The sequence below is a fragment of the Pollicipes pollicipes genome, unplaced genomic scaffold, assembly GCF_011947565.3.
Source record: "Pollicipes pollicipes isolate AB1234 unplaced genomic scaffold, Ppol_2.1 Scaffold_6686;HRSCAF=7923_pilon_pilon_pilon, whole genome shotgun sequence".
NCBI lineage: Eukaryota > Metazoa > Arthropoda > Thecostraca > Pollicipedomorpha > Pollicipedidae > Pollicipes > Pollicipes pollicipes.
In genome coordinates, this window is record NW_023596921.1 from 37,022,714 (window position 1) to 37,035,491 (window position 12,778).

The following is a 12,778-nucleotide window of genomic DNA, read 5'->3' on the forward strand; positions in this document are numbered from 1 at the left end:
GTGACCCCGTCTGGCCGGTGGGTGACCGCCGTCTGGCCGGTGGGTGACCGCCGTCTGGCCGGTGGGTGACCGCCGTCTGGCCGGTGGGTGACCGCCGTCTGGCCGGTGGGTGACCGCCGTCTGGTCGATGGGTGACCGCTGTCTGGCCGGTGAGTGACTGCCGTCTGGTCGATGGGTGACCGCCGTCTGGCCGGTGCGTGACTGCCGTCTGGTCGATGGGTGACCGCTGTCTGGCCGGTGAGTGACGTCCGCTGCCCCGGCGGCCAGGGAGCCAGCGGCGGGGCGGCGGCGCGGTGCCCGCTCGGCCCGCGAGCCGGCCGACGCGCCCGCCGGCGGCCTCAGCGTCACCGGAGTGCTGGCCGACTTCTCGCTGTACGTGTTCCACCCGTACGGCAACAAGTACTCGGGCAAGGACCACGTGACCAGCCCGCTCAACGACACCGACCGCAAGGACTCGCTCAGCGTCCGGGTCGAGTTCGTGCAGTTTATCGTGTCGCGCTCGCGCAAGCTGGACCTGGACAGCAGCGGCACGGACGCCGGCAGGGCCATCGTACGCTTCTCGAGTGAGTTGCCAGGGAGTTGAGCCTGTCGTATGGCAGTTGCATGATGTGTCAGGCCGCGGTTCTGTGCTGTCTTTCAAAACGACTGCGTTTGTTCACGCATCGACGGCGTCCTGCCCGTTATTCGCAGACACTGTGTTTCCTGCCTTTTTGTGTGCGCCTTTGGTTACGCCTGAAACGAGGCGAGTGCGTCCGGACTTATTGATACAATGCCAATCATCCCCGACATCGCATGACCTCGCGGTGAGCCCTGGCATTGGGGCATCGCTCGGGCACCGTCTGCATATCACTACCCCGGTTGACCGTGGTGGTGGTGGCCTGTGCAAAGCCACCCTGAATGTGGACTACGATGCTCTCGCGGCTGCTGCTTCTCATTGAGTCATGACCTCGACCCGTGAGATGAGCCGTGCCGGTCTGCCGACAGCCGTGATCGACCTGGGCTCGGCGTCTTTCAAGTACGACATGCGGCGCCTGACGGAGATCCTGGCTTTCCCCAAGGCCTGGTACCGGCGCACCATCGTCCGCAGGATGTTTCTCGGTCAGTGACCTCCATGTCCACTGAGCTAAGTCGAGCTCTTCCAGGGTCTGTTTCAGTCATCTTCAAATCCTCAGAACAAAAAAAATGATGTGGCGGCGGTCGGGCCCTTCTCGGTTCAGGAGTAAATAAGTGAATAGGTGTGTGCTACCTACGATTACCCCATGGTTTATCTAAGATGGATACTCGAGGTCAGGGAGATTCTACTCACGGAGAATGGGTTCAACGTTCCATTTCTTAATACACAATGGACAAGCAAACGATAAAACACTGGACCCATTTACACACAGCACATGCCAAGAGTGATAACGGTCATTGTCCCCAGTAGCAGTATCGTCCGTTTGTCCGTCCGTCCATCTGTCCGTCCATACATCCGTCCGTCCGTCCGTCCATCCGTCCGTCCGTCCGCTGACCGCCGGCTCCGCGTGCGGCAGGTGATCTGGGCGACACGACGATCGCGGCGGACGTGGCGCGGTCCAGCTCACCGGAGCGGCAGCCCGCGGCCGACGGCAGCGCCGGCTCGCAGCTGACGCCGGCTCGCTCGCCCATCGGTAGCGGCGCTGAGGTCCGGCCACGGCCCAGCAAACTGCACGGTGAGACGGTGCGGAGGGGCGACAGACTGCACGGTGAGACGGTGCGGAGGGGCGACAGACTGTACGGTGACAGGGTGCGGAGGGGCGACAGACTGCACGGCGAAAGGGTGCGGAGGTTCGGCAGGCTGCACGGTAAGAGGGTGCGGAGGGGCGACAGACTGCACGGCGAAAGGGTGCGGAGGTTCGACAGACTGCACGGTGAGAGGGTGCGGAGGGGCGACAGACTGCACGGCAAAAGGGTGCGGAGGCTCGACAGATTGCTTTGTGAGAGGGTGCGGGGACGCGACAGACTGCTCTGTGAGAGGGTGCGGGGACGCGATGGACTGCACGGCGAAGGGGTGCGGAGGGGCGACAGACTGCACGGTGAGAGCGAGAGACTCGACAAATCCCATGGTGAGATGGGTGGAGAGAGATGATAACTGCATGGGGAAGGAGGAAGAAGGGCAAGACAAACTGCATGGAAGGATGGGAGGCAACACACCGCATCGTAAGATACATGGAGAGGCTTGACAAATGGCGCGGTAAGAGGGATAGATCAATTGCACTGGTGATAGGGGAGATCCCGGCCCAGCACACTGCCGGGTGACAGATGGAGTGGTGACCCAGTGTACTGCGGAACGCTGCAGCAACGACAGCAAGCATGTGGCCGTGGTGCAGGACTGCAGTCCTTGGACGCCCTCCCCCCCCCCCCCCGTCCCCCAGGGGTCGGTACCGTACGTGGCACGTGAGATCCACCTCCCCGTCACGGTGTGGCGGCCATCCCAGCTGGTGGCCGGGCGGTGGTCAGAAAGGCTATCCACGCCCTCACCGAGCCTTGGCGGGGCGCACTGTGACGCATTGTGACGCGTGGCGTTACGCAGAGCTGTCCGCCGCTTTGGCGATATGTGATGTCATGCAAAATGTCAATCGCGTGTTATGTGACGTATAACGCCGCGTAGTGCTGCCGCCCTGTGGTGAATCGTGGGGTTTTGTGATGCTGCTTAAGCCCATGAGATGCAGCGTGGTAGCGTAACGTAACGCCAGCTAACACACGGCAGGTGACATGGCTTCTGGCGAAGATGTGTGCCGTGGGGCGACGCTGGGCGACGTAACATCTCATGAGATTGAGGCGACGCTGGGCGACGTAACATTTCATGAGATTGAGGCGACGCTGGGCGACGTAACATTTCATGAGATTGAGGCGACGCTGGGCGACGTGACATTTCATGAGATTGAGGCGACGCTGGGCGACGTAACATTTCATGAGATTGAGGCGACGCTGGGCGACGTGACATTTCATGAGATTGAGGCGACGCTGGGCGACGTGACATTTCATGAGATTGAGGCGACGCTGGGCGACGTGACATTTCATGAGATTGAGGCGACGCTGGGCGACGTGACATTTCATGAGATTGAGGCGACGCTGGGCGACGTGACATTTCATGAGACTGAGGCGACGCTGGGCGACGTGACATTTCATGAGATTGAGGCGACGCTGGGCGACGTGACATTTCATGAGACTGAGGCGACGCTGGGCGACGTGACATTTCATGAGATTGAGGCGACGCTGGGCGACGTGACATTTCATGAGACTGAGGCGACGCTGGGCGACGTGACATTTCATGAGATTGAGGCGACGCTGGGCGACGTGACTTTCATGAGACTGAGGCGACGCTGGGCGACGTGACATTTCATGAGACTGAGGCGACGCTGGGCGACGTGACATTCATGAGATTGAGGCGACGCTGGGCGACGTGACATTTCATGAGATTGAGGCGACGCTGGGCGACGTGACATTTCATGAGACTGAGGCGACGCTGGGCGACGTGACATTTCATGAGATTGAGGCGACGCTGGGCGACGTGACATTTCATGAGACTGAGGCGACGCTGGGCGACGTGACATTTCATGAGATTGAGGCGACGCTGGGCGACGTGACATTTCATGAGATTGAGGCGACGCTGGGCGACGTGACATTTCATGAGACTGAGGCGACGCTGGGCGACGTAACATTTCATGAGATTGGGCGACGCTGGGCGACGTAACATTTCATGAGATTGAGGCGACGCTGGGCGACGTGACATTTCATGAGATTGAGGCGACGCTGGGCGACGTGACATTTCATGAGACTGAGGCGACGCTGGGCGACGTGGACATTTCATGAGACTGAGGCGACGCTGGGCGACGTGACATTTCATGAGATTGAGGCGACGCTGGGCGACGTGACATTTCATGAGATTGAGGCGACGCTGGGCGACGTGACATTTCATGAGATTGAGGCGACGCTGGGCGACGTGACATTTCATGAGATTGAGGCGACGCTGGGCGACGTGACATTTCATGAGATTTGAGGCGACGCTGGCGACGTGACATTTCATGATACTGAGGCGACGCTGGGCGACGTGACATTTCATGAGATTGAGGCGACGCTGGGCGACGTGACATTTCATGAGACTGAGGCGACGCTGGGCGACGTGACATTTCATGAGATTGAGGCGACGCTGGGCGACGTGACGCCTCATGGGAGTGTGTGACAACACGTGGGGCCGTGTTACGGAGTGGTGCGGTCTGGTGTTGCCAGACAACACCATGTGACACCATGTGACGTCGATCGACGCCCATTTATGCCATGTAGTGTCTTATGGCGCAAGACAGCGCGTGACGCCAGGCATCAGTATGTGTATATGTAATGCGAGGTAGCGGAGTGTGGCTCCACGTAACAGCAATGCAGCATTTATGGTCACGGTGTGTGACGGCACACGATGCTGTGACACATGTGACGCCGTCTTTCGCCATACGACACCATGGGATACCGTGCGACGCCGTGGACGCTGTGTGGCACCATGTGATGCAGTGTGGCGCTGTGTGACACCATGTAGTGTGACACCGTGTGACGCAGGGCGGCACCATGTGCCACCATGTGACGCTGTGTGACACCACGTGCCGCCGTGTTCCGCAGTGTTGCAGAGGCGGCTGAGTCTGGACCCCGTGCTACCGCCGACCGGAAACTCTGTGAACGTGCCGTCCTCCTGGGAGACGCTCGTGCTCTTCGCCGTCAACTTCACCAAGCTGAACGTCCACATGAACATGGGCAACGTCATGGGAAACGTCACGTGAGTGGGGCGCGCGGCGCGCCGTCCGCACACCAGGCTGGAGGTGGGAGGGGGGGGGGGATGAAGGGGACTGGCACAGGGCGACGTGACATTCCATGACAGCGTGTGACAGCCTGTGGGGCCGTGTTACGGAGTGGCGTGGTCTGGTATTACGGGCCGGTGCGGTGCGGGGCTGTCAGTCTGAGCGCTGGAGCAGGAGTCCCGCTCGGCGTGTGTCATACCAGGGGCCTCGTCGTAGGCGTCGCGTCACAGATGCCGTGTCGTAATCGGTAACAAGTGCTGGCCGAACTGAAAGCACTACTGCAGGTCATTGCCACCAGGCGGCGCTGGTGGGCGTTATAATTGGGGTGAAGTGTGTGACCCGGCCGCTAGATGGCTCCTGTTCATTATCCCGTTTGGAGTGAAACAAAACACCTCAATTGCTGTAGATTCATCAAATGCACCGCGTCATAGTGTGGGAGATCACAGGGGCCAAAAACGGCATCCGTTCTGGTCCGGATGACGGCTGGCAGGGCCGCTGCCAGCCGTTCAGCGACCGGTACGCAGGTGATGTCTCACACGAGAGACGGGGAGTGGTTTAGACATACCCTTTGGCCAGGCGTCGGAAGTCAGCTTTGCGCAGTGGCGATACAGTAACCAATGAGGTCTATCCGAGGTGCTGTTATTGCTAGTTGAAAACTTTACCCAATACCCCGCCGGGACGACGTGAAATACCGTCGGCCACGGCAATGTTTGACAGGCCTTACGGGGCCCTATGTATGTCATGGTGAACAGGAGGCCCGACGCAATTGGTTGAATGTTGTGCTGTAATTTGTACTGGTGTCGCTTGTCATGATTGGATGGTGACCTCTTTTGTGTTAGTGAGCGGAGGGGCTGGATTTTCTTCGTTGTCGTTTCCGCTATTCGGCGTCTGTCCACCGTTCAAAACATGTTCTTAGGTACTTCCCAAAGAGTTTTGCGCATTTCTCCAGTTTCGGCGCATGAGATGGAGACCCACGTTATGCCCTTTGCCCTCTGACGAGTGGAACAGACTTCGCAATGTAAAAAAGCTGTGTAAAAATCCCGACCATACGGCATTTGCTTCTATACAAACCTTACCTCACATTCAGCGCGGCATGGGGCCGGCGGAAGCCAGTCAGGTTTGGCCATAGTATCTCGGACCGCCGCCGACTACATCTCTCTTGATCTTGTTCTGCCGCGTTCTCCCGGCCAACCTGCTTTAATTGTGCTGCTATGAGCCCCATGTTAAGTTTTGTTTCTTTTTAATGATCCGAAACGCACTGTCCTGAAGAACGCTGACGGGTCCTCTGACCGACCCTCTGAGTGACCCTCTGACTTACCACCTGGCTGATGCTCAACTGACCCTCAGACGGACCCTTTGGCCGACCCTCTGAGTGGCCCTCTGACTTACCACCTGACTGATGCTCAACTGACCCTCAGACGGACCCTTTGGCCGACTCCCTGACTAACCATCTGACTTACGCTCTGACTGACCCTCCGACTGACGCTCTGACTGACCCTCTGACTGGCCTCGCTACTCCAGGTGGCAAACGAACGGCTTCACGTCGGAGGGACGGCTCTCGATCGGCAGCACCGGCCACAAGAACATGTTCATCTCGCTGGGCCTGGGCGGCTCCTCGCTCGAGGCCAAAGGCGGCATCGTCGGCGGCAACGTCGAGGTCGGCAAGATCGACACCTACCGTGAGTGTCGCCGGCGGCCGTGAACCTGGGCGGTGGTCGGAGGACGAGCGGTGCTGAGTTCGCTCGCGTGTTGTGATTTCGCCCTGGAGATCACGTATGTCGTCATGTTGTACTTGAAATGTTAATTTGCCCATTACCAGATTTCTCTCAGTGGGTGTAACTGGACGTACTCGCGGTGAAGCATCGTTGAATTAACCGAGTGGCTGTATGCAAACGCAATCAGTCGTTCCGGACTTGGTACCAGTCGTGTAAGCAGCCCCAGACGCGCACACGGGGCGCGCATGGTGTCGGCCGCCGAGCTGGTCCCTGCTCTGCGGTCGGCGTGTGGGGCCGTCTCCCGCTTACCGGCCCGGCCCGCCGGCGTGCGCAGTGCGCATCCTGGAGGACCCGGGCGTGGAGCCCAGCCACACGGTGGGGCTGCGGCTGCAGACGTTGGAGCTGCGGCTCGACTACATGGGCACGTCGGTGCTGATGGGGCGCGTGTCGGCGCTGGACGCCACGCTGCGAGACGAGTGGCGGATCACAGCCCAGATGGCCGACAACGAGGCCGAGGGCACCAAGAGGTGAGGCGCGGCGCAGGGAGACACGGCTGCTGGCGGCCGGTGTCCGTCGGGCCGCTGTGGGATGCGCCTGGTGCTCGTCGGGCCGCTGTGGGATACGGCCGGTGCTCGTCGGGCCGCTGTGGGATGCGGCCGGTGCTCGGCAGGCCGCTGTGGGATACGGCCGGTGCTCGTCGGGCCGCTGTGGGATGCGGCCGGTGCTTGTCAGGCCGCTGTGGGATGCAGCCGATGCTCAGATGGGCGTGTTGTTTTGCGGGGACTCGCGTGGTGCTTGCGGACCATCTACTGGTTCTGTGAGAAGTTGTGCTGGTAAATGCCTTTGAAGTCGTGTCAATTTTCTGGGCGTGGTGTGGCCGCTTGGGGTTTAGAGCTTTGTCTGATGGGCGGCGGGCAAGCGAATACTGAGTATGACTTGGAGTGATAGGTGGCGATACCGGCCCTGGCGAGCTGGCTTGTCTGTTAAGCCACGGACATGTCTGCCGGTCCGTCGACAGGCCCGCCATGATCTTCATCCACACGGAGGTGTCCTGGGACCAGATGCAGCTCATGATCTCCAAGTCGACAACCACCGACCTGATCAAGATGTACAGCAAGCTGGAGGAGTTCTTCCTACAGCAGTTCCAGAGCTCACGCCGCGTGCTAATCGGTCTGAACGAGCGGCCGAGCTCGTCCAAGTCGGCCAGTCTGCGCCGCCGCACTACCAAACACCGCCGCCTTACCGAGGGTGCGTTGAGCCGGATGCGGGCGCGGTCCCGGGCGGGGCGTCGAGCAGGGCAGCCCCCGGCGCTGATGGAGTTTGTTGTGTGTGTTATGTCAACCTTTGTCGTCGTTTAGTCGCTTTGCGCGCTTTTCTGTATTGCGAGGATGCCGAAATACTTATCTGTTGACGGGGAAGGAATTTGCTATGGTGACATTGTAGACGGCTGTTGTGTCGCGAGTTCGCAGAGACAGTAACAAGTTGGAGCTATGCGGGCGCGTGACGAAACAGGTATCACTCCCTGCCTTTGTCTCACCCCCTGGCGGCCGGGCCGGGCGGCCGCCCCGCACCAGGGGGCGAAGTGGCCGCTCCTGCGCGCCACTCAGGCATCAAGTCCGGCCCGCTCACCCGCCGGTGGCGCTCCTGCAGTGCTGCAGGAGACGGCCCAACAGCAGAGCGACACGCGCCACCACCGGCACTGGCACGACGCGCTGCGCCTGGTGGCCGGGCTCAAGCTGAAGACGTTCATGACGCGCCTGCCGCCCTCGGGCACCGTGCTGGGCGGCACCATCGAGATGCGCGGCCAGACGATCTCTCTCGCCTGCTTCCACGGCCTCAACTTCAAGTCGAAGAGCTGGGCGCTCTTCAGCCTGCGCGAGCCCAACATCTCGTTCTCGACCGAGAGCCAGGAGATCGAGACCGGAGGTGAGTCCGTCGACTTTCCGATCTCCCAGCCTCGAGCGAGAGCTGGGAGCCTGAGACGGACGGCGAGACGCCGCAGGACGGAGATGGGGTCCAGGCGCGTCTTAAAGTCACCAGGAGGCAGCAGATGAAGACGGGCATCGAGTGATGTGCCGGAAAGACGGGCTTGGTGAGGATAAACCACCGCTTTAGTTCGGATCACAATGGCGACCACGCCTTGTCAGTATTGTTTTGCTCATAGCATTGTTTATTGCATTGCAGGGTCTTGTTTTCTTCTTGTTCGGGTGGTTGTCTGGTCGGGAAGGGACTTGCATGTCGTCTTAGCGATTCATGAGTGCCACTCAAAGAGAATGGGCACCGTGGAAACGTGTTATTGAATGCTACGGTTTGCAACTCTGAGAGCGCGCGGTGATCCTGTTCCGACAGTCCTCCGTCATGTTAGCTCTGCGCTGCCTGCCGATTCCCGGACCGTGCGACTGATGACTGCTGACTGTCAGACGACCGCCTGACGCCTGACTCCTGACGCCTGACGCCTGACGCCTGACGCCGCCTGACGCGCCGTGTCCGCGCGTGTCGCCAGTGCCGCCGGACGTGCACGTGGTGGAGACGCTGTCGATCAGCCTGGGCCTGCTGTCGCACCAGCCGACGGCGCGCCACGTCAGCATGGCCACCGTGTGCCGCGTCACGCGCACCATCCTGTTCCCTCCGCAGTTCCGAACTATGCAGGTACGGTCGCCGCCCAGCCGGCCGCCTCCGAGGCGTTGGCTGGAACTAGTGCTGAGGCGCCCTTTGGAGCCGTCGCTGCGGCGCTCGGTTTGGCTGCCTTCGGGTTGTCTTGCATGTACCTTGCGTTCGACGTCATTTGGGTCGCTCCCTGCCGTTGGCCGCTGGGCACACTGGCTGGTGGAAGGGGTCTATGGATGGACAGGGAAGCACATTACCAGCAGATGCATTTATGTTTGTAATGACTTGTGTTCGAAATTGCTTCCTTGCGTCAAGTCCGTTCCAGCCGCCAGCCACTATGCTCTCGTGCTGAAGCGTTGCTCGGTATGTAGCGAAGTGTCAGCTCCCCAGCCCTGAAGAGCCAGCGACCAGCGCTGTGACCGCGCCGCCCCGCCGCCAGGAGTGGTTCCACTACACGTTCAGCACGAGCGAGCTGGACGAGGTGGACCGGTTCCCGAGCCTGGAGCGGCCGGCGGCGGACGGCGCCGGCAGCGGGGAGCGGCGCCAGTCGCGCTCCGGCCAGGCCAGCCCGCCGCCGCAGACGCCCCGGCTGCACGACCACAACCACACGGCCGAGATCGTGTTCGCCCTGCCACCCATGCAGATGCATCTGAAGACGGAGCACACGCAGACGGGCGCCGAGCCCGACATGGCCGGTGCGTTGCGGGCGGTGCGGGGCTGGCCGGAGGGGGGGGGGGGGCACGGGGGAAGGCGGGGCAGGGTTGGCAGCGGTCATGGCCGGTGCGGGACCGCCCGGTGGGAGGAGGAGGACGCACGTGAAAAGGCCGGGTCAGGGTCGGTAGCGGTCATCGTCAGTGTAAGGCTGCCGGGGGGGGGGGGGGGAGGGGGGGCATAGAAGAAGCGGATCAGGGTCGGCAGCGGTCATGGCCGGCGCGAGGCCGCCGGGGGACGCACGGGAGAGAGACGGGTCAGAGTCAGCAGGCGACGTGGCGGGCGGATCAGGGGATGTTAATGCACTAAGTTGCTTTGGTACATGGTGTAAAGTTGCGTGGATCCGCAACTAGGGTCGATGCTACTGCCTTGAAATGATCGGTCAGCGAACGCAGGTCTGCGACTCGTCCCTGGAACTGACGTGGTCCGGCCGTCCGCAGCTCCCAAGCCGGTGGTGGTGTGCAGCTTCGTGACCGAGTTTGAGGACCACATCTTCGTGACGACGGACGCCGAGAACTTTTTCTTTCTGCACGACCTGATCGACACGTACATCAGCCGCCAGCCGGACGGTGCCGGCCGCTCTCGCGCCTCCGACAAACAGGTGCGCCTGCGACGCACGCGCCCGCCGCCTTATCACAGCCAGGCGCCACCAAACTGACACAAACCGGCGCCTGCTGTTTATAGCCGGCATATCAGGCATGTCACTGTTGCTATGATTTTGTTGTTGCTGAGCCGTATACGTAAGCAGTTGTGTGATCGTGATGAACGAGCTTCAGTCAGCCTTTAATGCCATCAGGGACACTTAACACTTAAATTCTTCACGGAGCTGCTACACGCCCCTTGAAACGCCAACAGCGAACGCCTTTCCGCACGTCTGTGGGGTGCGTTACCACCAGCGGGGGCGAGCTCGCCGGGCGTGTTTAGTCCGACTTTGCCTAACCAGCACCGCCCGCGCCACAGCCCTCCAAGAACCGGCCCGACCCGACACCGTCGGTGCCGGCGATGGCGGCGGCGGCGAACGGAGTGGCCGCCGCCGCCCGGCCGAGCGCCTCGCTCACCGCGTCCGACGGCGAGCACAAGGTCAATGACCCCACACAGATGCTGCAGCAGGACTGGCGCGAGTTCGAGTGTCGCACCTGGCACCTGGAGCCCACCGTCAGGTGAGTGGGGCACCGCCAGTGTCGTCCCTGGCACCTGGAGCCCACCGCCAGGTGAGTGAGGCACCGTCAATGTCGTCCCTGGCACCTGGCACCCACCGTCAGGTGAGTGAGGCACCGTCAGTGTTTCACCTGGAGTCCACCGTCAGGTGAGTGAGGCACCGTCAGTGTTGCACCTGGAGTCCACCGTCAGGTGAGTGAGGCACCGTCAGTGTTGCACCTGACACCTGGAGCGTACTGTCCGGTGAGACCCCAGTCAGTTGGCCAGTGCCGCCAGTAGTTGGGATGAGGATTGGTCATCCAGTGAACGGGCCGGGCCGTAGCAGCGCGTTGAGGTGGTACTTTATGGGTGTAAAATTACTGGTTCATTGTGTCATCGACCTTCCTAACAGCTTGCCGTTTCCGTGTGCGTGCGTGGACGCGTGGGTGTTGAGAGTATTGTCTGATATGGCGGGATGTCTCGCCTGCGCTGTAGTTGTGGCAGTGTCGTGCGCGGGGCATGCGTGCTGAACGTGCTCTGATTGGCCAGGCTGTTGTCATGGGCGGGGCGTCGCATCGAGCCGTACGGCGTGGACTTCATCCTGAACAAGCTGGGCTTTCGGCACGCGCGCAGCACCATCCCCAAGTGGCTTCAGCGCGGCTCGATGGACCCGCTGGACAAGGTGCTGGCCGTGCTGGTGGAGAAGACGGTGCAGGTGACGCGCGAGGGCCACTGATGCGGCGGCGCGCGGAGCCGCGGGGCGTCCCTCTTCGCCCCGCCCGACCCGCCAACCGCACCTGGAGGAGGGCGTGGCGGGGCGGAGCCTCGGTCTGGCCCATCGTTTATCGCAAGACGTGCAGATCTCTAGAGCACAAAAGCATCGAGGACTGACGGACGTGGGGTGGTGAGGCGGTGTCGTTGACTGTGAACGATCGAGATTAGTGTTGTCATTGTGAGCCGCGCGGTGCGGTTTTGACACAAACGCAGCTGTGAAGTGATATTGGAGGATATTTAATACGTGTATTGTGATCACTCGGATTTTGTTGTTCTCATGTCCGCGACTGCTTTCTAAACTCACGCGGCACCTTACCATAACGCTTGATTCGTTAGAGTGAGGTTGTGACGGCGTTGCTGACCGGCGCCAGCGGGTGTGGTGATCTTTATACGAGATGGCCGCAGTCCAGCGTCGGCCGGCGGTTACTTGAGTCGCCGCTGCGCCGCCCGGCGCGAGGACGGCTGTGACGCGGCTCTCCCTCGCGGGGCGGGATGTCCCGCCTGTCTGTCCGTTTGTCGGGGGGCAGCGTGTCAGCTAGCCATTGTGTCGTTCAGTGTATCGGCGTGGGTGCCGCGATCTCCGCCAGCAGAAGACGGCCCGCGCCGCCGCGTCGCCGCTGCAGCTACACATCATCCCTTCCAATAGTGTTGTGACGTCACGCGATCGGCTGGCGCGACACAGGCGCGGCGGGTGTGCTGTCTGTTACGTAACTGCTGGGGTGCGATTTTGTCCGGTCGAGCAGCTGATATTGGATGTCTAGTCCCAGTATTGAAGACACTGGCCGGAATGTTGCCTACAGAAGCTTTACTACTCCGTGCTCGCCGCGCGGGCGACCCGTGAGCGATGCCCTGGGCGATGCACGGTAACAAATCGCGTCTGTGCGCCTCCTCGCCACACGGTAGTCTGTGCCACGCAACCATCGCGGGTCAGTAGGGGTCGCATGCAATGTAACAAACGGTGTGGCGGGAAAATGTATTAATATATACGGAATTATTCAAAGCTTGTGTGCTGTTGCTGCGAACGAGCAGATA

At 61.1% G+C, this 12,778-nt stretch overlaps 1 protein-coding gene and 1 non-coding gene across 2 annotated transcripts; both read left to right on the forward strand.

Annotated features, from left to right (window-relative positions):
• Positions 1–285: 285 nt before the first annotated feature.
• LOC119107068 (transmembrane protein KIAA1109 homolog) lies at positions 286–12,732 on the forward strand. The gene is made up of 13 exons (XM_037230422.1): positions 286–563; positions 985–1,098; positions 1,530–1,688; positions 4,627–4,780; positions 6,324–6,481; positions 6,852–7,044; positions 7,536–7,765; positions 8,168–8,443; positions 9,021–9,166; positions 9,564–9,819; positions 10,276–10,436; positions 10,796–10,995; positions 11,522–12,732. Exons 2-13 carry the CDS (start codon positions 1,023–1,025, stop codon positions 11,706–11,708), a joined length of 2,196 nt encoding a protein of 731 aa, XP_037086317.1. The 5' UTR covers positions 286–563; positions 985–1,022; the 3' UTR covers positions 11,709–12,732.
• LOC119108744 (U4 spliceosomal RNA) lies at positions 5,391–5,531 on the forward strand. The gene has a single exon (XR_005095351.1). It is a non-coding gene; the product is annotated as a U4 spliceosomal RNA (small nuclear RNA).
• Positions 12,733–12,778: the final 46 nt, after the last annotated feature.